The sequence below is a fragment of the Danio rerio genome, chromosome 8 (assembly GCF_052040795.2).
Source record: "Danio rerio strain M-AB ecotype USA chromosome 8, GRCz13ab, whole genome shotgun sequence".
NCBI classification, from domain to species: Eukaryota; Metazoa; Chordata; class Actinopteri; order Cypriniformes; family Danionidae; genus Danio; species Danio rerio.
This window is the reverse complement of record NC_141028.1, coordinates 21,660,572-21,683,192: the sequence shown is the minus strand read 5'-3', so window position 1 is coordinate 21,683,192 and position 22,621 is coordinate 21,660,572. Positions and strand designations below refer to the sequence as shown.

The window sequence follows — 22,621 nt, the reverse complement described above, 5'->3', positions numbered from 1 at the left end:
ACGGTTGATGCTTTCAGAGCCTTTCTGAATGAATGAATAAAATACAGTTTTCCAGCAAGGCAACCCAGGGTGTTCAAACATAATTAGTTAAACTGGCAGTGGGCAGAGAAAAATTATCAAAACAAAGACAGCCATTCTGGTACGGAAAACACATTTTCAAAGCAGAATATCTGACTGCAGCATTGTTTTTCAATAAACAAGTATGTTCACTTGGCATGTTTCTTAAATATCTGCAAACATGTTATGGTATTTTTATGCTTTAGAAGAGTCAAAAACTTACATACAGCACCTTTAACGTCTCATCCAAAAAGACAGTAGTAAAGCAGTATAGAGTCCCTATCAATGTACTGGAGCATTAGGACTCACACAGACTGCAGGTTGAGCACCCTGCTGGTCTCAATAACAACACTTCCAGCAGCAACCTAGCTTTCCCATGTAGTCTCCCACTTAGGTAATGACCAGGCACAGCCCTGCTTAGCTCTGGGCGACCGTGTGAGAGTTGCAGAGAGCTAGCTGCCAGCCAAATTATACATATAGAATGAATATCTATGCATATCATCATTTTCACAAATTTTTGTACGTTTTTGTAGATTACACAATAATAGTAATTATTTTCTGACCCAAATGTTTAATAGTATGAAAGTTTCTGTCTGAATTTTGCATAGTTTTTTTTTAAATGCTCATTAGAGGGATTTAAAAACATTAACAAACATGACATCAAAAAATATTGACTAAATTTAAACAGACACAAACCACAAAAATCCCTGCTTTACAAAAAAACTCCTCACAAGCCTAAAGCATTGGCTGTAAGTATGTTTGGTCTTGTGTGTAATGTATCATGTATCATGAAGGTGCTGACATCTGGACACAACCCAAAATACTCAAACCAATCCCTGTACCGTTCACAGTACATCTTCTAAATATGAGAAAGTATGAGAGGTTAGGGAGTTCAGAAAATATTTAAATGCACTAAAGAACGTATGCTTAAAAAGTGATTGAGAACCCTAATTACCCCAGGAGCGAAAATGCGAACAAGTCTGATGAAAGTCAGAGAGAGAGAACTCAGGGTTTAAGCTGTAGATTTGCACATTAAAGTAAAAGCCAGACTGTATTGACGTTATTTAAACTTTCACATTTATTAAAATAGTGGACACTGTAATATAAAGCCACTTTCAAGGTGAAAAGATATGCACATTCCCAGGGAATCAAACCTATAGCCAAGTATCTAACACTTGACATACAGTTTAAAAAATTAAATATGAGAACACCCTGTTCGCTCTAAACAGAGGGAATGAACAAACAGTCTCTGCACCTGTCTCAGTCTTTTCAATCTGAATCATTTGGACGAAGATTTGGGAGTAACTTTCACAAAAAAAGCCTGGAGCTTTAGCTAAGCCTCAGACAGATTTGTATGAGGTCTGCTTGTGTTTTCAGGATTTCTCAATGGCAGTTTGTTCTTGGTTATCGAAATATACTGCGGTCAAAAAATAAACACCACAAAAACACATAATGAATTGTATCAGCATTTGAAGAGCTGAAACTCCAGTAGTGAAGCGTGCCTGTGTGTATGAAACACGGGTTAGTTTGTTTGCTTGTGGGCGTGTGTATTTATTTATCGCATGCCAGTGTTTTGGGCGTGGATGCCTACAAAGAGAGACAGAAGGAGAGATTAGTTGAGGCCAAATTGTTTTCTAGCATGTCCCTGCCTCCTTTCAATAATTAAAAGAAGACTATTTCTCTGGATACGGCCTATACCTTAACCTCATAATTTGATAGTCAGGTGACCACCCGCACCTCACCGCAGCCTGAAACCTAATCCAACTACTTCCTCTAATAACTGAACGCTTCTCAAGTAACTACTTCCTCCAGTAGCCAAAAGGTCTGTGAGAGCGCTCTGTCCGGCCGGGTTATTTATGTGGCTGGAACCAAATAAATACAGCACATTAAATGAACCGCTCGTCCTCACATGCAGAATACAGAGGCATGGCTGTATTACTCAACATTTTCCAAAAAAATACATTCTAAGCGAGTTTAATATGAACATTAATCAGAGGATGTGGGTGTGATGGCTTGCTGACGGTGTCACTGAACTGGCACTGGAACGGGAGACGAGGTGAGGAACACAACAGGTCCGGCCTCAATGGGCTGCCTGTTTCTTCCCACCATGCCGAGGGGCGTAGCTTCATAATCTGGCCCTCTGATCTGACCGACGCTCAGTGGTAGCCTCTTCACGCTCCGTGCCAGTCGCCCCAGCAGCCTTTGAACTTGGCGGCCAAGAAAGCACCGCGGGCCCCTCGCTCACCCTCCCCTGTCCTGTCTTCGCGAATGATCAGCAAAATAATGATGATAAAGAAGCATGAAAAGAGACAGCCTTGAAGATTTTCAGCGTGCTGTTAATAAGCTTGCGGAGCATGCTGAGGCGATGAGGTCAGGCTGTATTAGCGCTTATTGCTGGGTTGAGTGACACATGGGATTATCGGCTGCGCGGAGAAGTGAAACAGCTTTCATCAGCGTGGCGCTGGAGCGCGTGCGTTTGATGTCTCAAGAGTGAAGGAATTATGAGTGTATTATACGTGAGAGCCGAGGCGGAGAGACAGTAGCATGGGGGCATTTTATGTGGCCTCATTCTTGAAGAACAAGTGCACCTTGAGATCAAGAACAAGAGAAAAAGAGGGTTCACAAGACATCCTCCCTCATACAGTATAATGCACCGTCACTAAGATGGCTTCTTGTTTTCTATGTCTTACAGGTCATTTCCTGGGGAATCATAGTGTACTGGACATTCTGCGGCAGGAGGGCTATGAGGTGGAGCACACACCACCACAAGAGCCCATCATACAGTGAGTCAACCAATTTAAACACTTGAAAAATAAGAACTAGCCAATTGGTACCATTCCAGTCCATGAGTGTGTTGACCACAGGATTTGAGTATGAATGGAATGACTAAAGTTGTGTACTAGACGATGCACTATACACTTACTCTATGCATGATATAGAGTACTGTTTGGTGTATGAATTATATAAAGTTATTTTGTCACCCAACATCACCCAAGTCTGACAGCCCAAAAAATGATGACTGCAAAGTTGTTGCAAACTTTTTAATAACCCCCTTTGAATTTTTAAAAAATATTTCCCAAATGATGTTTAACAGAGCAAGGAAATGTTCACAGAATGTCTGATAATATTTCTTCTTCTGGAAAAAGTCTTATTTGTTTTATTTCAGCTAAAATAAAAGCAGTTATTAATTTTTTAAAAACCATTTTAAAGTCAAAATTATTCGCCCCTTTAAGCTATTTTTTCTTGATAGTCTACCGAACAAACCATTATTATTCCTAATTACGCTAACCAGCCTAGTTAACATAATTAATCTAGTTAAGCCTTTAAATGTCCCTTTAAGCTGTATAGAAGTGTCTTAAAAAATATTTAGTCTAATATTATTTACTGTCATCGTGGCAAAGATAAAATAAATCAGTTATTAGAAGATGAGTTAATAAAAGTATTATGATAAGAAATGTGTTGAAAAAAATCTTCTCTCCATTCAACAGAAATTGGGGAAAAAATAAATAGGGGGGCTAATAATTCTGTATATAGGTTGAATTGAAACAAGCAAATTTAACTGAGTAATGAATCTTTTTTTCAGTGTATATTATGAAAATAAAACATCTACAGTACTTTTTCTTTTTTCATTTGTTGTGAGCACACTATTTATACAAAAACATTGCATATGTACACAAATGTATATACACCAAACAAGCAGTATTTACTGAACTGCAAGGAAATTCAACTGGTAATGCATTCTGAGAAATAAAGTGTTTTTCCACCCTGGTAATAAAAAGATTATGCTACATATTAAATATGACTAAATACACACTGAATTAAGTACACATTTCTATAGTTGCCATTTTATCACCAAAGTAGTGACTAGTATGCCCTAATTAAAGTGTGGCATGATGGGAAAAGATTTTATGGGCAACAGAATTCAGCAGGTACTGTACAGGACTTCATCCCACAATACAAAAAATCTATCCCACAAGCTCTCTATATTGAGGCTAGTAACTTTTTCCCTTTCAATTCATCAGTCTACATGTTCTAGGGCTGGATGATTCAGCCTTAAATCAAAATCTCTATTAATTGAACGTTTTTACACGTTTACAATTAATGAACAATTTATTTATTTATTTATTGCCTTTATTGTTCACTGACAGGTTTTGTACAGTAAATATGCTCACAAGTAAGAGATTTTTGGGTGAAGGGTGCAGTACTTGCTTTTAAAATAATTGAAGGAGACACACACTATCTAATATCTATGAATTATGTATTGAACAACTTTTATTGAATTTAACCTGTAATTTTGGAAACAAAATAAGTTATTTTCGAAGTTTTCAAAAGTAGAAAATAAGCAGTAGAATAAACTCTTGTGATGCAAACGTGCGATGTGTAGTTACATTTTTGAAAATTTGTGCATGTATGCGACCGCTCAAAGGCTGCACTGGAAAATATGTGTGCGTTCAACCCAGAAGTACAAATCAGCCTTAACAAAGCAGGGTCAGTGATTTCATACTTGGCAGAGAAAGTAATTGAAAAAATTGACCTGTAGATGGCTTACAGTTTCTGAATGTCGATTTCAATTACTTTTCGATTTTCATTAAAAAAACAACCTTTTAGTATTTGTATGCTATTAAATTTATTCCTATTTTCTTTGATTCAAATTTGAATTTGCTTCATGCTCTCGGCTTTACAGTTCTCTCACAATAGACTAATCCAACCCTCACCCCTCCTTTTCTCCCCACTGATATTCCCCTAACCTCTTAATTCTTTTTCTTCCTATGCCAACACCTTGCCCACACGTAATAATTATAAAGTTATTTAAACAACAAACCTTCCCAAATATACTGTGGGCCTGAATATAATGACGCATACTACATACACAAACTCTGCAATGCATCGTATTTCACCACATCGAAACCCCAAGCACATTGTAATTCACCAGGAGGATATTCCACTTACTGTGCTAAACTGCAAACAGAGCTAAACTATGCCTTTGATCTCCCCCTGCTAACCATGATGAGGTGGGCCAGACCAGCGATACGCCAATTCAGGTCTCACCCATTTATCTTGCATAGAGGGGTGCAATGCCTGCACAAACAAAGACAACCCACCTCCATCGTTGGCATACTTGTACCATTACTCAACAGGCTTTCAGGGGAGCTGGAAGGAGGTGATCCAAAGGCTGTGTAGGTTGTACTCATTAAATAGCTGTAATGGCTCCAACACCCAACAAAGGCGAAAATGGAAAAGTGAGAACGCAGAGTAAGTGAATGGTCCCATAAAGGCAATTCGAACTCGAAAAGCACCCAACCACAGCCACAACATCCAGCCGCTGTTGTTTGAAAAACCTCCTGTTGTAAATTTTAGTGCGGACGTTTTCCTTTGGCACACTGTGAAGCTTTAAGTGCAATAGGCAGGGACAGAGAGCGTGAGGGGCTTCTCAGATTGCCGGAGATGATGACAGTGGCTTTGGTAACAAGCTGACAGCTGGATGGAGCGGCTGAATGATGGACTGACTGTGGTTTAGAAACACAAACCCTTCCAGCTTTCTTGCTCCCCTCCCGCATTTTCTCTCCACTGTAAAGTGAAAAAATGAGGTGATATGATGGGCAAATAAAACAACATGCAATGGCAGCCGGACATGTGTTTACTAAAAGCTCATGAACCACAAACTCGAGGCCTGTAGTATGTTTGTGGTGCACACATGGGTGATTACGAGATTCAAACCAAACAAAACACTTCATGGACGTACTAAACACGGCTGGTTGGCTTAACCACAATGAGGCAGTCAGGAATGAAGTACGGTTTACCAAATGTCGTCATATTTACCCAGTGTGCATGGCTTTGGCTGATGTTTACTGTGATGAAATGACCCAGCGGGCACTCACCAGCCGGAGGCGACAATTATACAGGGGCACAGTCTTGGGCAATGCTACACCCTACTGGTGCACTATAGACACATGTATTTCTGGATGTCTATAATCTTTAACTTTGTTATATTAAAAAATAAAACTAAGATCAATATTGTCTAATCCTAGCATTTAGTAACAGTGTAGATTGGTATGCAAGTCCATGATATCAGTTTGGGGGCTCAAGACTTTGAGATTGTAGATTTGACCTCACTGGCTCTTTGTAAATTCTTAGCAAGCTGAAAGGTTGATATGATGTCGTTTGAAGTTCGAAGTATCTCCAAAACACACGCACATGCACACACTAAGCCAGAACTTTTTTGAAACACGACTAGGTTGTTATCTGCAGTACTTCAACGGTGTCTCCTGACACTGCCCAGTTCTCGAATAAGCTTCATGTGTATTTTGACTGGTACCAATATACAGAAATATATTTCCATGTTATAAATGGATAAAAAAATTGTTGTATTAAAAACAAAGCCAAAACAAATCATTTTAAAGCAAAATTTATATTCAATCCAGCCAGGTAAAAATGACAGATGCATATTAGATGCATTTATAAAAATAAATCCTAATGAAAAATATACTAAATAATTAAATTACTTTAAATGTTGAAACACATTTTCAGCTATCTCAATGATATAATGTACAACAGGGGTGGCCAACCCTGTTCCTGGAGAGCCACCTTCCTGCAGATTTCAGTTGCAACCAATATCAAACACACCTGCCAGTAATTATCAGGTCCTAATTAATTGGTTCAGGTGTGTTTGATATGGGTTGCAACTGAAATCTGAAGGAAGGTGGCTCTCCAGGAACAGGGTTGGCCACCCCTGATATACAGTATAACAATTAAGATACCAGTTTGGAGATTTGCTAAAAAAAATGTATTAAATTATTAAGGCTGTTTAAAAAAAATGCTTTAGAAGACTTGAAGGGAAAGGTCACCCAAAAGTTAAAAATGATAAAAAATGTATTAATTTATTAATTTACCTTCATCTTAGTGCCTTTATTCATCAGGGATTGCCTTCATTCACAGAATGAATTGCCAACTTATCCAGTATATGTTTTACACAGCGGATGCCCTTCCTGCTGCAACCCAGTACTGGGAAACACCCATGCACTTTCACATTCACACACATACACTACGGCCAATTTCGTTTAATCAATTCAGCTATAGTGCATGGAAACCGGAGCACCCGGGAACAACCCATGCCAGCATGGGGAGACCATGCAAACTCCACACAAAAATGCCATATAAACAAACCGGGACTAACCAGCAACCTTCTTGCAGTGAGGTGACAGCGCTAACCACTGAGCCATCGTGTCACCCACTAACAATTGACTCACCCTTAAATTCATCCAAACCCCTATGAGTTAACCTAAAAGAGGAAATTTTAAAGAAAGCTGAATACCTGTAACCATTGACTTGGAATTGATGAAAATCGGTGGTTACAGGTGTCCAACTTTCTTCAAAATATCTTCTTTCATGTTCAACAGAAAAACGCTATTCAATCAGATTTGGAACAAGTAAAAGTTAAATAAAAAATGACAGAATTTTTAGCTTTAGGTAAACCATCAAATTATTTGGTATGAATGTAACATATTTGTACTATATTTTTTGTGTCACTTTGTAAAGTGATAAAATATAATATAATATAATATAATATAATATAATATAATATAATATAATATAATATAATATAATATAATAAATTATAATATAATATAATACAAGGCTTCATGGTAGCGCAGTGGGTAGCATGATCGCCTCACAGCAAGAAGGTGGTTAGTTCAAGCCTCGGCTGGGTCAGTTGGCATTTCTGTGTGGAGTTTGCATGTTCTCCTCGTGTACGCGTGGGTTTCCACCAGGTGCTCCGGTTTCACCCAAAGTCCAAAGACATGCGCTATAGTTGAATTGAATAAGCTAAATTGGCCATGAGTGTGAAAGAGTGTGTATGGGTTTCCCAGTGTTGACTTGCGGCTGGAAGGGCTTCCGCTGCTTAAAACATATGCTGGATAATAATATAATATAATATAATATAATATAATATAATATAATATAATATAATATAATATAATATAATATAATATAATGCAATATAATATAATATAATATAATATAATATAATATAATGCAATATAATATAATATAATATAATATAATATAATGCAATATAATATAATATAATATAATATAATGCAATATAATATAATATAATATAATATAATGCAATATAATATAATATAATATAATATAATATAATGCAATATAATATAATATAATACAATGCAATATAATATAATATAATATAAAATAATATAATATAATGCAATATAATATAATATAATTGCACATTTTAGAATCTCACTGGAAGTAATAAGTCATCCTGATACTTTGTATACTACTCTCTTATCAATGTGAATTCACTCATCTTTCTTCACATACATTTTTTCATGTAGTTTTAAACAGCCCATGTTTAAAATGTGGGGAAATGCTATTGCCAATTAAATGTCAAATGGACTAATATATAACCAATATCACCTGATAACTGATATGATAAAGATGTATGATGCATCATTAACTGCCAGTATAAATATTGAAGAAAATATACATTAATAAACTACCATTGTTTAGACTATTTCACATTAAAATTCTGCATGATGCCACAGGCTTGATAACTTCCACATGTTCTCACCCAAGGAGCTGGTCTGAGCGGGAGGCGACCACACTGAATCCCACCGAAGACAGCTTCGAGTCAGTGACAGAATGGACATCAGAGACTCCTGAGCTGGAGGAGATCAGCCAGGAAGAACTCTCCCATATGCTGCTGCCTGACAGTCTCAGCCAGCTAGAGGAATTTGGCCGCTACAAGCATCCTCGTAAAACCCATCATACGCACAGTCGACCTCGGCTGTTCAGCGACCTGTGGGTGCGCATAGGAGACAGGTGAGGACATGACACTCGGCAGAAACCACATTTCCAAGGCAGGAAATTCAAAGCTTTTTACTAATAAAAAACACATTTCTGTTTTCATGTTGACCGCAGCACGACTCCACACCCAAGCATAAGGATAACCAATGGCTATGTGACGGTGGAGCCTCCTCAGATACGACAGGAACAGCAACAAAGACTCAGAGAAAGACTGAAGCCTCTCAGTGAGCCCACAAACCCCAGCGCACTTGACTCCGCTGCTCCAAACCCAACATATGCGCTGACTTGTTTTTTGGCCTGTCTCATTTCACAACTGCTTTTTGCTTCCTAAAGAGGAACTGGGTCTCTTGGAAGCTCACAATCCAACAAGAATTTTATCTGAGTGACTTCGTCTGTGGTAAAAATAAATGGCAGTTAAGTACATTTAGGTACTGCTTAGATCAATTTTTGGGTGTCTGCCTACAATAAATTAGTTGCCGCAGTATGTAACACAACACGAATGTGAGTAATTCTAATCGTTGCATCTGGTAAAATAGTAGTTGCTAAGAATAACAATAAGAGAAAAGCTAGAACATTTTGTTATACTTATGCAATGTCTCTGGCCAGAGTTGATTCATGAGAATCAGATTGTACTTTTATGTGAATTCCCAGATGACTGTACCCTTTTGCCCCATGAGTGCAGACAGCAAAATATGAATGTCCTTTTTTCTGATGAGTGAAATGGGCAAAAACAAATATACCAAATGATCAGTATGATATAATAGAGACTGCTATTATGTGGTATGGTCACTGGCAGATAACTAAATGACTTAATAGTTCACAGAGATGGTACTTATATTTTGTAAATTGTGCATTTGTTCATACAGAAATTTTATATTTATTATTTCATGAAGAGTATATTTTCATGCATTTCTCAAGTATTAAAGTCAACAAAGTTATGTAAACAATTTTGATTTGTCCTTTCTCTTGATGTGTTCAGGTTTGATGAGACTAAGTTCAACGCATCTATGCTGCCCTCTAGTGGCGCTTAATATATTATGAGTTAGGTTAAATATAACCCAAGTGGTGCTCGCTGCAGAGCCATTTGGGCGAGCTGAGCTCCAGCGAGGGGGAGCTTGAGCTTGAGCTCCACCTTTTTTGCACTTCTGCAAGTTAAACTGTAAACGCTCATTTGATTCAGGGATTTAATAAATAGAGACATAAACAGTATTAGGAAACGTTACATTTTTAACACAGCCTACCTTGCTTAAAAAGCAATCAAGTAAAACATTTAGTTACTTTTTTTAAAACAAAGTGACTAAATATTGTATAGTACTTTTAAAAGTTACTTTCTCCAACTGTAAAAAATAAATTATACAGTCAACATTTATCATAGCCTAGGCCTATATATTTTGTCCAATTCAGATATGCTCTAAAAGAAAATTCAGAACTAGGCTAATTTTGTCTTCACTCGCCCACATCATGCTCAAAAGCAATATAATTTTCTACTGTGAAACATTAACACATATATCAGGCAGAATATCGTCTGATTGTTCTTCATGTGCAAGTGTATTCAAATCCAACACTTTACACTCACGTTTGCAACAGTTGCTCAACTCAAAGATGGCGCCTTTGGTTCAGCGTTTGGTGTTCTGGCGTGTCATGTGACCAATCAGTAAAAGGAAAATAGCCAGGTAAGGGCTTTGAATTCAATTTGTTCTTGACACAAAAGATACCACATAGCTTATTAACCATGCGGAATATTAAACACCGTTTAATGGACAAGTTGTGTAGTTATTTATCTTTCGTTTTTTAGCTCAACAACCAGAAAGAAATAAAAAACATGACATGAGTAGCCTAAACGATGACGTATTCATTAACCCTCCTTTTACAGTCATGAAGAGAGTGGACACAAATGTCAATGTCAAAAGCATTATAAAGCTCTCCCTTTCTTTCATTAAAAAGCACTATATCCTTCGGCTTAGTATTTAATTCATCAGGCGTCGCCACAGCGGAATGAAACGCCATTTTTTCTAATGTTTTTTGCGCGGATGCCTGAGAAACACCCATATACTCTCTTATTCACAAACAGACATTAATTTTTTTCATCCAATTCCCAATATGCCTGGACTGTGGGGGAAACCGGAGCACCCGAAGGAAACCCACGGGAATTTTTTTTTTACACGCGATCACAGACAAAGTTTTGTCACTGCGGTCTTTAATAAATAGGGAAATATTATATTCCTTAAAATAAGGTTACAGGTCATAAGTTTAAAGATTATTAGTGTCTTAATCAATGATTAAATAGCATGCATGTTTAAAGGCATTACCAAAAAATAAAAATAAAACTACCTCATGCATCCATATTTCTAATTTAAATACAAAACAAACTCTGATGTCCATAATTCATAGGTAATTATAATTATACAATATTCATTCATTCATTTGGCCTGCAGTGCTCAGAAATACATTCAATACTATTTGCCAAACAATATGTTTGACTTTTAGAGCCAACATAATCACCCTTAAGGATGCACAAGGGTTACGATACTGCCATTGAGCCGCTAGATGGCAGACAACACCTTTGTAACGGAACGGACTCGTGATCTAATCTTTACCTTTGAGACATTGAAACATTTTAATAGGTGTATATATTTTTTATATTCTTAGGTTACATTATGTAATTTTTGTAAAACAATTTTCTACTAATTTTAAGGAACATTTTTAATTTTAAGGTGAGCTTAGAAAACTGTCATTTTAATATTTGCTTTTTAATAATTAAAATTTGTCCATTTAAATTTTAAATGAAAAAAAACTTTCATTTTAAAAAATCAAGAAAGCTCTGACACAAAACACAATGTGTATTGTTAAATTATATTATAGTTGGTTAGAATCAATATAAGAAAGGAAATAATTCAATTGTTTCCAACACATTACAATTATTATTCACACAGTTATCACTAATACAATTTTTTGTTTTGCACAGTTGTAAATATGTTTGTCTTTGTTTTATCAAAGGTGATACTGCAACCAGGTGAAGACGTTTAAACATGTACAACTTCACTTAAATAAATAAAATTAATATGCAAAGCTATAGATGGATTTATGCATTTCTTTTATCCTCTTGTCGCTCTTCCTCAAAGTACCTTACTCATCCAGACAGAGAGGAACAAGTTTTAAAATAAACAGCTTTTTCGCCCCTTAAGCCAAGACAGGACAATGTTTGCCTTTGCTAAAATACCATTTTCCCTGGGCTTTGGGGTGTTATTTGAGGGAGTAGGGGTCCTGACAGCCTGTGACCCCTCCCTGGGCTCGGGGACAGGACACCCACTGCATATTAATAAAAGATTACTGGGGAAAATCAATGTCTGAGCAAACTCATTAAAAATGCCTCTTCATCTTAAATGATTTCTGTTCTTTACCTCCACTCTGTCTCGCTCTCTCTCTCTACTCCCCCTGTTGCTTTTCCCTTGCGGTAATTACTTTCACAAGTCGTTTTCTGCCCTTTGAGTTGCACCGCTTCACAAATGAAGGTTAAGTTTGTTTAACCGTGCTGGATTTGCCATCCATGTTAAAGCATATAATGTGAAAGGCATGACTTGGCCCACACACCTTCAGGACCCCCTCAGCTTTAAAGCCCCCGTTTGCATGGTCATATGGTCCAAGGTTAAGGCCCATCAGGGCCAGACCAAGATGGAGTGGTTTCAGCATCTCGTCTAGGCTACAAACTGAAAAGATGCTGAATGTAGTTGCAAATCACAATTGCTACTACAATTATAGATTGTTTTATACATAAAATGGTTATGTTAGGGCCCTTAAATGCTCTCTGGAAATATATCTAGCGCAGCTCTAATTGAGCAGAACGAAAGAAAAAGCTTTCGCACACAATGGATATAAACTCAAGGTCTTTCAAATGTAACAGATTCAGACTAAATATTATTTTCCATGTAATCAATAAAAGATTTCAAGGACATGTTTCTAAAATGCAAGGGGAGCTTGTTCCTTATATGGGGGACTGTCATTGAAAGGACTTCTTAAGAGTTCTCCTTTAATGCAGGGCAATTCATTATTTGAAATAAGTGCTATTATTTCAGTGCTTTTAAAAAGAAGGTCTGGGAAAACACATTATTGCATCAATATTCACCTTGAAAAAAATATGGCTTTATTGATTTTATAGAATGTTGATAATATTGTTTTACTACACAATACATTATTCTGTAGATCTAATGTGACTATATGCTAAGATGATTCCGTTGAGCTTGGTTTGCTTTTGTGTGGGTGTCAGACAGTAAAACAAGAACATTTGCAAGAATAAACCACCATTCGCTGTCTCAATGCAATATCTTTTACAAGAGGTTCAAAGCGTACAAAAAACTTTGAAGTAATACCTTATAAGAATAAAAAACTCAATAAATTATATATATATATATATATATATATATATATATATATATATATATATATATATATATATAAATATATATATATATATATATATATATATATATATATATATATATATATATATAATGTATATATAGTGCTTAGCATATATAAGTACAACCCTCACAAATCTATCGTATAAATAATATTTTTTGTAGGAAGCTATACAATATTATATTTGTGCATAAACATTAGATTAGTCAGTACTGAAGCCAAATCTGGGGCTTATCTAACAAAATAACTTACGATAAAGGTCCAAAAACGAGTACACCAAAATGTATATGTTATAGAAAGATATTAAATACAAATTTAAAAAGAGGAAAAATCAAGAGAAGCAAAAAAAAAAAAAAAAATTAAAAAATTGTTAAAATTTTGTAGGTTGTAAATATTTTTTGCACTATTTTGGTTGGATTCAATTGTATCATTTTAAAATTAAATATGTTTAGTGGTTAAAATATCATTTTAATAAATATATCTATTTTACTAATTAGTTTTGTTTAAATGCACCAAAATACATTGCCTTCATTGAGAAATGGATAAAAATATTCATTTTCAAAATAGGGAGTCCTCAATTATGCTGAACACTATTTGTGTGCTTAACAATATGAATATGCATATAAAATAATATGAAATATCATGTAGAGTCCTTTGGCGAGTTCTATTAATTAAATTTGATATATAGCTAGCATTTTCATCTACAATTTAGGTAAATAAATAACATCGAAATGTTGTAGATATTTTTTAGCTACATCACATTCTACTGGAATTAAATTTCATTTGTCCAACTAAATGTATTTGTTTATTAAATATAATTGTTTGCATATGTTTATACTGGATATTTTTTTCGATTGAATTTTCATTTTGAATTAAACATTTACCATGTTCAAAGTTAAACATTAAATGACGATGATATTGGAAACATAATAAATATGATAACCACGGATTTTTTAATGACTGTGGCAATATCAAAATTTAAATAACAAAAAATTAAAGTTGAATAATCAGATTCTCAGTCGATGTCGCTAGAACTCATAATAATTGCGCGGCGCAATGAAATAAATATTTTGCCACCCAGGGAGAAAGTGTTTCAATAGGAAAAAAAGAAAGCTCGACGTAAGAAAGGTCTGAGTATCGTGGTTCACAGGTTTTCTCGACGTTTCACCGATTCATTATTCCTGAACAATGGGCACTTCACGCGCTCTCTTTGAAACCGAGTGAATTTGAGAGAGTGCACTCAAAAACAGACGCTAACAAATTTATTCTAAATAAATAAATTAATAAATAAATAATTGAGAACGTCGAGAGAGAGAGAGAGAGAGAGAGAGAGAGAGAGAGAGAGAGAGAGAGAGAGAGAGAGAGACGCACGCGGGGATCCCTGTCTTTGATGCTCTAGCGATGACAATCACCGCATAATGATGTCTTATAATTACATGCATATGAAAGCTTGTCAACTGAGGCAGCGAGAGGGGAAATGGAAGAAACAAATATGATTAGATAAAGATACTTTCCCCGTAATGAATTCTAATTCTAATAAACACAATTTCGACTACAAAGCAAATGGAAGCACCATTTGACCCTAAAAGGCTCCGAAATAAAAAGGTTTACCGATAAGATGTATTGTTCTCAAATTTTATTGTATTTTTGAGCTAAAATTGAGCTTGAATAAAATTTCTTTAATTATTTCCTAAGAAGCAAAAACATTTAAAGGAGCAGTTTGTCATTAAGGTGTAATTATTTCTATCACTGTGATCTCCAACAAGCTCGTAAATTCACACTTAGAACTTGAGCAATAAAACAATTATTTTCTTTTTGTTTTTAAAGATGGGTGTTAGAAAACTGGATAGGGAGGAGGAAGGAGATCTGAAAGTGAACAGACAGAGTGAAAGAAAAAGGGTATGTGTGTTTGACCATCAACGTTTACTCTTTAGTCAGACATCAAGGCATACAAACACACACCTTAGCCTTCATCTCTCTGGGGAGTTTGCTAGAGGTCATAGGGAAGGTGGAGGTCAAATGGGCCTGGATTAAATTTGATCAAACAGCGCTAATAGGGGGGTGTATGTGTGTTTGTGGAGCTATTGCCTGTTAACTAATGCTAAGTGCTCACTCAGTAAACACACATATTGTGCATGCACGAACACACACGCAGGCACACATATATGCAAATTATAAGTTTAAGAAGCATGCAGAGATAAGCGATCAAATATGTTCCCTTCAGTCACTCTCCAAACACCTGTTTGAAATATCACAGTAAGTGTCGCAGGGTGCGGTCCATATGGAAACAGCAATTGCATGTACAGGGGTCAGCATATAAGTAACCTACACCTCTCACAAATCTTTTAAATTCATATTTTATATAGGAAGCAATACAATATTATATTTGTGCATATGTATTAGTCAGTACTGAAGCCAAATCTGGAGCTTATCTAACAAAACGGTCCAAAAACTACACCCAAATTTTTGTAATAGAAAAATCTGTAGAAGAAAAATCAAGAAGCAAAATAATTAAATAAATAAATAAATAATTAATAATAATAAATTGAAAAATCTAGTTTAAATTTTATAGGTAGTTTTTTTTCGCAATATTTTGCTTCATTATCTTTAAATTTCTAAATATTTTTGGTTACTAAAACATTGACTGAGAAATTAATGAAAATATTCATTTTCAAAATGGGTTGTACTCAGTTATGCTGAGCACATTTGTCTTTAACTGGGACCCTGAAGCCCGAAGACTAAGTTTGAATGGGTTTAGTTTAAACTCACTAGCTCCATTAACTTAAGATCTTTATTACCTCCCAGGTGTATCTAGGTAACCCCAAGGCCGACAAGCTCTTAAACCCGAGACAGTCAAGGTAACAGGTAATTGCACTGCTGTCTCATAAAAACATCCTGTTTGCCAAAGGCTGACTAGTTTCTATTTTGTTTTAAACTAGAGTACAAACGAGGAACTGCAATCAGGTTAAATTGTTTTTTTTATTTATTCCTCCTCTGTCCTTACATCTTCTGCCATTTTCACTTTATATAATTAATTTTTAAATTTTGTTCCCCTTATGTTTCTTTAAATAAACATGTACATGTCTCCCTCTCTCTTTGATAGGACATGATAAGAGCAGCCAATAACTAAGAACTTAATGTGGTCAAAGGCCAGCAGCCGGGAGTAAAATGAGCAAACAGCCCTGACACACACTCTCGCTCACATTATGATTACATGCATAGTGTTAAGAACACACAGCCACGTTTTGAAAAAAAAAAACCTTTATAATCAGACACCCAACTGCAAATTAATACTGTTGGCACACATAATGTACACACACAATGACAACAGGTCCCTATTTACAGCTCGCTTTGCTCAGTCTATTTCCTCACCTTCAACAATCACTTGTTTATTTCAATCTGTAAACAAGCAACCCCACAAGCAAAATAGAAGCCATTGACACCGATAGCACAATACTCTCTCTCTTTTTCTCTCTCTGTAATGCTTTTCACCTCCTACACTCTCCATCTCTCTCTCTCTCCGTTTCCCTCTCCCTTGCTCTTCTGGTGTGATTTTGCTCCTCTGCTCTTGGCATTATAAATTCATTGTGCACAGCTTGTGCTTGTAAGCTTGATTGAAGTGACGGGCTCTGATTCCTCCGGCTTGCTGGCTGGAGGGTGCTATAGCAAATGGCCCGATGGCACTGTTTGGATAACACTGACCTCTCTCCCGCTGCCGCCGCGCGCGCCTAAGTGAGCGGTTTTATAGGACGCTGGCGCTTGTAAGTGGAAGGGCAAAAAAGAAAAAAAAGGAGGCAAATTGATCAATTCAGAACTGGAGAGAGGGAAAAAGATCTGGGCGATGGTTTCGGAGCACATTGTAATTTCCACCTGCCCCCTTTTCCTCTGAACAAAAGTGACAGCTATCAAACTCGATTGCTGAGAAGAACACAAGAGCAGAAGAGCGCCTGATCTGCATTCTAGAAGCGCCGTTACCAGGGCGACGTACTGTATGTGGCGGGAAAAACACTCCCGCCACTCCTTAGAAATGGATATTCAGGTCTTTGTGCAATGTCATAATTGTATTTATCAAATCAATGTTGGTCGCACGGCCACTCACGCGGCGTGTCACATATGGGTAACAGAGTGCCAATGGGTTTAAATTTAACGATAGGTGCTGATCAATATGGAAGCATATGAGTAGCATAATTCAATTCAAAATGTAATATGCAAAATGGCAATGCAATATGTTAAATGGCAATGTATTGCCATTTTGCATATTACATTTTGAATTGAATTATGCTACTCATATGCTTCCATAGATCAAAGACAATGATGCTAATTGAGGGGCGAGCCTCAGATTGCATAAAGAGATGCTTAGGTCTTCAGGATGAAGTGATTCATGTTCACGGACTTGAAGCGTTTCAGTTTGACTCTCCTTAATCGAGGCTTCGAAATAACCTTTTCAGCTGTTCACTTTTTTGTATTATGTGTTAGTTTATACAGCCTAGTTTAACTTGAATATTAAATCGGATTGCCATAATAATTTTAGTGTCCTTGTGCTTAAGTGCCGTTTTTTATGAGGTAGCCTAAATGAAGATATACGCGTAGTTGACCTGTCTCGCGCTCACACGCGCTTTCTCGTATAGCTGTCTTTGTAAAATAATCGTCTTAGCTGTTATGCAACATCGTACAAACAAAAAGTCTGTTAAAAAGTTATGAGGATTGCCATTATGGCGTGTCCCTAGAAGATGGGGATTGTAAAATGTTATTGTAACTCTCACATGACAGGTGCATTTAGTAGGCTACATCGCCGTTAAACCTGTTACCTGGGAGGAGCCTCGTCTCCTGGGAATTTACTCTGAGGGCAGACTTTTAAACTAGAAGGTTGTTGTGTTTTAATTAAAACGACGAATCCCTCCCTATTGCAGTAGGAGGTAAAGGAGAGGGAATTCAAGTAGCCTAGGTTTAGCGATCTGACAATGTGACGGTGTCAGCTGAATTTCCAGCAACCCCTCCCGGAACGCACGAATGCAGGCAGACAGACAGACAGACAGACAGACAGATAGGTAGATAGATAGACTATTATTTATTAATATAGCCTACAGTTCAAACTGCTTATAAATGTCACATTTCAACATTTACAACACAACAGTAAAACTAATTTATCTATTTTCAAGCAGGCAATATATTAGCTTTAAACATTTAGGATACTATTATTATTGGCTCTTGGCATACTCGATTAAAAACAGGATAGAATAAATATGGTAATAGCCTAAAATCATCAACGCTTATCTTTTTAATCCCTAAAACAGATTTACTTAGTCATTGATGTTACAACAAACTGTGACTAATCTAAAGCCTATCTTTATATTTGTCTAACAGTAGGCCTATGTGGCGTATAGGTCATTTTTCGCTTCAGAAGAGATAAACTTAACCGGAATTAGAGGCGTGTCCCGGGAACTATTCGGGCATTGTAACCTATTCTGTGGTCACTCGGAGGCGCTGTTGAACACAGCTTTGTACCACTCATTCTTCAACTAAAATCATTTGCAAGACCATTTGTCAACCGACATAAGAGAACAACCAAGATGGATAAAACGCTTTACAGAAGCTTAAATAAAAATTACAAATTAGGCATCCCATAGTTTAAACCTGAAAATTATTTACAGAGAGACATTTAGTTGTGTTTATTATAGCTAATACACAAAATATAAAGTGTTGAAATTATTTTTTGAGCCAGTTTGGTGCTGAATAAAGCTGTTTTATCAGAGTCCACCACAAAGCTGGGATTAAGCTTCCATACCACAAATTATTAAGTATATAAAAAAACACTAATATTGTTTTTCATTATATAAATTATGTAATTTTAGAAGCACGTCCTTAACATTGAAACATGGCTTGATTTAAATATTTTATTTGTAAAAAAAAATAAAAATAATAATAATAATAATAATTCTCGAAATTATTAAAATATAAAAGTGTCCCTTGATTATTTTAAATTCGGTTGACTGCTTTTTTTATCAACTAGTGAAATCAAACGATACTGCTGTGCAAATAGCAGGTGAATAAAGTTTAAGTCAATATTTTGAGTTTAGTCTGACGGCTGACTAAAATTAAACGCGCAGACTTGTGGGAAATAATTATACGATGAGGCTCAGAGATCGAAGAGGGTGAAGAAAACCGAGTGATTCAAGACTTTTTACGCGGTTCCCTATAGAAATGTCCTAACACCATGAAGGACATTGTCCTCCCGGTCACCTCTCAGCGTCGATATTTCAATGGAATGCAAATGTCGGGGTCTACAGGGCTTGCTGTGGGTGATCCATTGATTTAGGATGAATACAGTGGCTACTTTCAACCCCTTCACAGTTATTAGGCCTAATAGAAAAACATAAAATAAAGGGAAGAAAAAGAAGAAGGGATCCGCACAAATGGTGCGAATTGCTCGCCTCCTCCAAGCCCTCTCCAACAGTTTGGCCAGCAATTTGCATTCCTTTGTACGACAACTTGTAATCCTCCCCTCAGCATGCCAAGAAACACACAACAGATTTATTGTCCCAGTCAACAAATCGTTTAGGTCATCCCAAACCTATTACAGCCTAATGCAGCGAGAGAGAGCCTCCAGACCCGGCTCTCCCCTCGGTCTCATCACACGAACCACTGGTTTCCAAACACCGACGAGGAGCCCATAGCTCGGCCGCTTTGTTGAGACCCCGATCTATTCATGCCAAATACACTTCTGAGGACTAAACCACTTCTCGAGGTGGGCTGGAAGGGCAATAAGCACGTCTGATTCTCAGGCCTGGCTGCCCTTCTGTTGTGGTGGAGAGAAAACTCAATTTGCCAGCTGAAACATTTATTTCACTTTATATATTTTTTCACACAGGCCTAATTGCCGTTAAATTTGATTTTGAACAAATAATTACACGAATGTATTAGACAGACAGACAGACAGACAGACAGACAGACAGAGATAGATAGATAGATAGATAGATAGATAGATAGATAGATAGATAGATAGATAGATAGATAGATAGATAGATAGATAGATAGATAGATAGATAGATAGATAGATAGATAGATAGATGAAAGAAATCACTTTATTGTTCTATCTAATTGACCTGTGTCTGTTTAAGACGGTAATGGTGGCAAGAGCACGTCCTCAAGAAACGGCACTGAGACGTGTGTTAGTTTTGCGTGCAAGGCTGTTAGTGCAGAAAGAAAAAGAGAAAAGAGGAGACTAGAGCCCATCTGCTCGCCTTTGTGTCGCACAATCCAAGACTCCAATGAGGGGTCATCTGAAGAAGAGAGGGATCGCCCGCGGAGAGAACCACAGAAAAACCAAACAAGTCTTTGATTCTATTCGTTTTGTTTGGAAACACACATTGATTTAATTCTAGCGTTTTCCCTGTTCCCTTCTTCCAGGTAAAAAAAGGGCACTATAGCCTATTCGATTCTGTCTAAGAGACAAATAGACTGGTAAATAAAGGCTCCAGTATGAAAAACACAAACAATCGAGTGTACATAGCTCACAATAATAAGCATTTGAAGTAAATACACCCATGATTTATATAATAAAATGCATTAGACTAATATAAATATAACATAGCAGGCCTACGTAATTCCCTGATCATTTGTGAAATCCTACTTTTTTCCCCAAAGAATAGCAATTATGTGGTGATTGCAACAATATTACATAATGAAGCGTCAGACTTGTAAAATAAATTGTGGATCTGAATCCGTTCAAAGGCTGATCGCTGCACCGGCCAACTGGCCTTCGGAATACTGTAATAAACTGAAGAAAAGCTTGCTTTATTATTATTATTCTGATACTATTAAATAACACGACAGATCCCGCACCACACACAAAATCAGCTGCTTGAGAAATACGACACTATAGTGCAGGCCTATGCAGCAGCCAAAATTCTGATTTGTGTAATTCTGATTTTAATTGTGCGTTTCCTTCCTCACACTGAAATGTCATTTTTACCAGTGATTCCATTACATGACATCATTCAGGGAGCATGAAACTTCGGCGGCATCTCCAGCTCGATTCGATGTGTTAGTCGGCTTGGAACCAAAGTTAAAACATATGTTCATCTGCAGTGGCTTTTCTTCCTCAGAGCCACATTGGTCTGTTCTGGGTTTTGATGGCTTATACTGCAATGCTCATTAAATAATTATGTTTATTATAAAACAATAAAATGATTTTTAAAAATAAAATAAAATGTGGTAAAACATCCCATTAAAGCCTACTCAACATAAAAGCAATAATATGCTAACCACAAAATTAGGCTAACAATAAGCAAAATAATGTACACTGCGTATTGAAACGTTATTAAAATGATTAATGATAACATGAATAGGCCTAATAATAATAACAATAATCATAACAGTAAACGTGCAATTTTTGTTATCATGATCTATATTTATTGTTACTATTTAATGCAGCAGATAACCGTAAATAATCCTGCAAATAGTTGATTTTAAAAATCTGCATACATGCGTTCTGTTTTTGATTTATCTTTTATCGAATTGAATTTTCCGTCTTTATGCATTAAGTCAATTAAACCGTGGCTTTTCAGGAGCGTGTTTGTAAATTGTACTTGGCAAAGAACTGTGGAGCTTTTCACTATTGGGCTTTCTTGAGTTTCAAAGGCTTTATTTATTTATTCATTTATTTTGTTCATAATTAATTCTTCTTCCCAGAACCTCTGTGAAATATTGATAGAAGCTGCAGAACTATTATATTTCTGTCTAAACGGACAACTCGCAGCTGCTTTATTGAAAATAAATCAGGTTTGGACACAGAAAAAAAACACTCTGAAGAAGCTGTTCTGGGTGTGTTTTGAGTTAGGCATAACGTTTCACGCGTGTCAGAAACTGAAGGAAATCCCGAAAACCAAAAATATATATACATTTTAAGCAGTCCCGATTCTGTTCCAATACGTTTGTGTGTAAGCTAAACAAATATTAAAATCCCACTCTTTCAGACGTTTTAAAATGTCTATAATAACACCGTCTGGGTTGGGTTAAACCCAGGTTTGTTTCTCGTTCACTGTAGCGGGAAAATAAGAACTGTTGTTCCGAGCTCAAAGAAAAACCTACATCAGCATGTAGCCTATAAATGTATACATTTAATCGCCCTGCGCACACGCGCGCGTCGGTAGCTACTGTGTCTCGTTTGAAAAGACTTTCCACAGCTTAGCACAGTATTGTATCCAATAAAAAGCCGCTGCCCCGAGTCAACTGAGTAAATAAGATTTATTTATTCACAATTCTGGGCTATCTTATCCCCCCTCTTAATTCAGCGTGTGCAAATAAGTCAATGATT

The 22,621-nt window shown here is 36.4% G+C and overlaps 1 protein-coding gene and 1 long non-coding RNA gene across 10 annotated transcripts in view; one reads left to right on the top strand and one right to left on the bottom strand.

Annotated features, from left to right (window-relative positions):
* Positions 1-9,836, top strand: part of trabd2b (TraB domain containing 2B) — a 102,306-nt gene extending 92,470 nt beyond the window's left edge. Inside the window, exons 5-7 of one of the 2 annotated variants that reach the window (XM_087263662.1) lie at positions 2,750-2,840; positions 8,659-8,904; positions 9,004-9,836. In XM_087263662.1, coding sequence (XP_087119788.1) covers positions 2,750-2,840; positions 8,659-8,904; positions 9,004-9,220 — 554 coding nt within the window. In that variant the 3' untranslated portion in view covers positions 9,221-9,836. The remainder of the gene's footprint in view (positions 1-2,749; positions 2,841-8,658; positions 8,905-9,003) is intronic. The other variant, NM_001270477.1, reaches the window with a different exon arrangement.
* si:ch211-120j21.2 overlaps positions 1-22,621 on the bottom strand; it is a 238,426-nt gene that overhangs the window by 165,813 nt on the left and 49,992 nt on the right. For 5 of the 8 annotated variants that reach the window (XR_015497801.1, XR_015497802.1, XR_015497809.1 and 2 more), the window contains one exon: positions 8,654-8,881. The exons of 1 other annotated variant lie outside the window; for it this stretch is intronic. This is a non-coding gene — a long non-coding RNA (si:ch211-120j21.2). Of the gene's footprint in view, positions 1-3,708; positions 5,626-8,653; positions 8,882-22,621 lie in introns of those variants that run through there. 2 more of the 8 variants (XR_015497803.1, XR_015497810.1) reach the window with 2 other exon arrangements.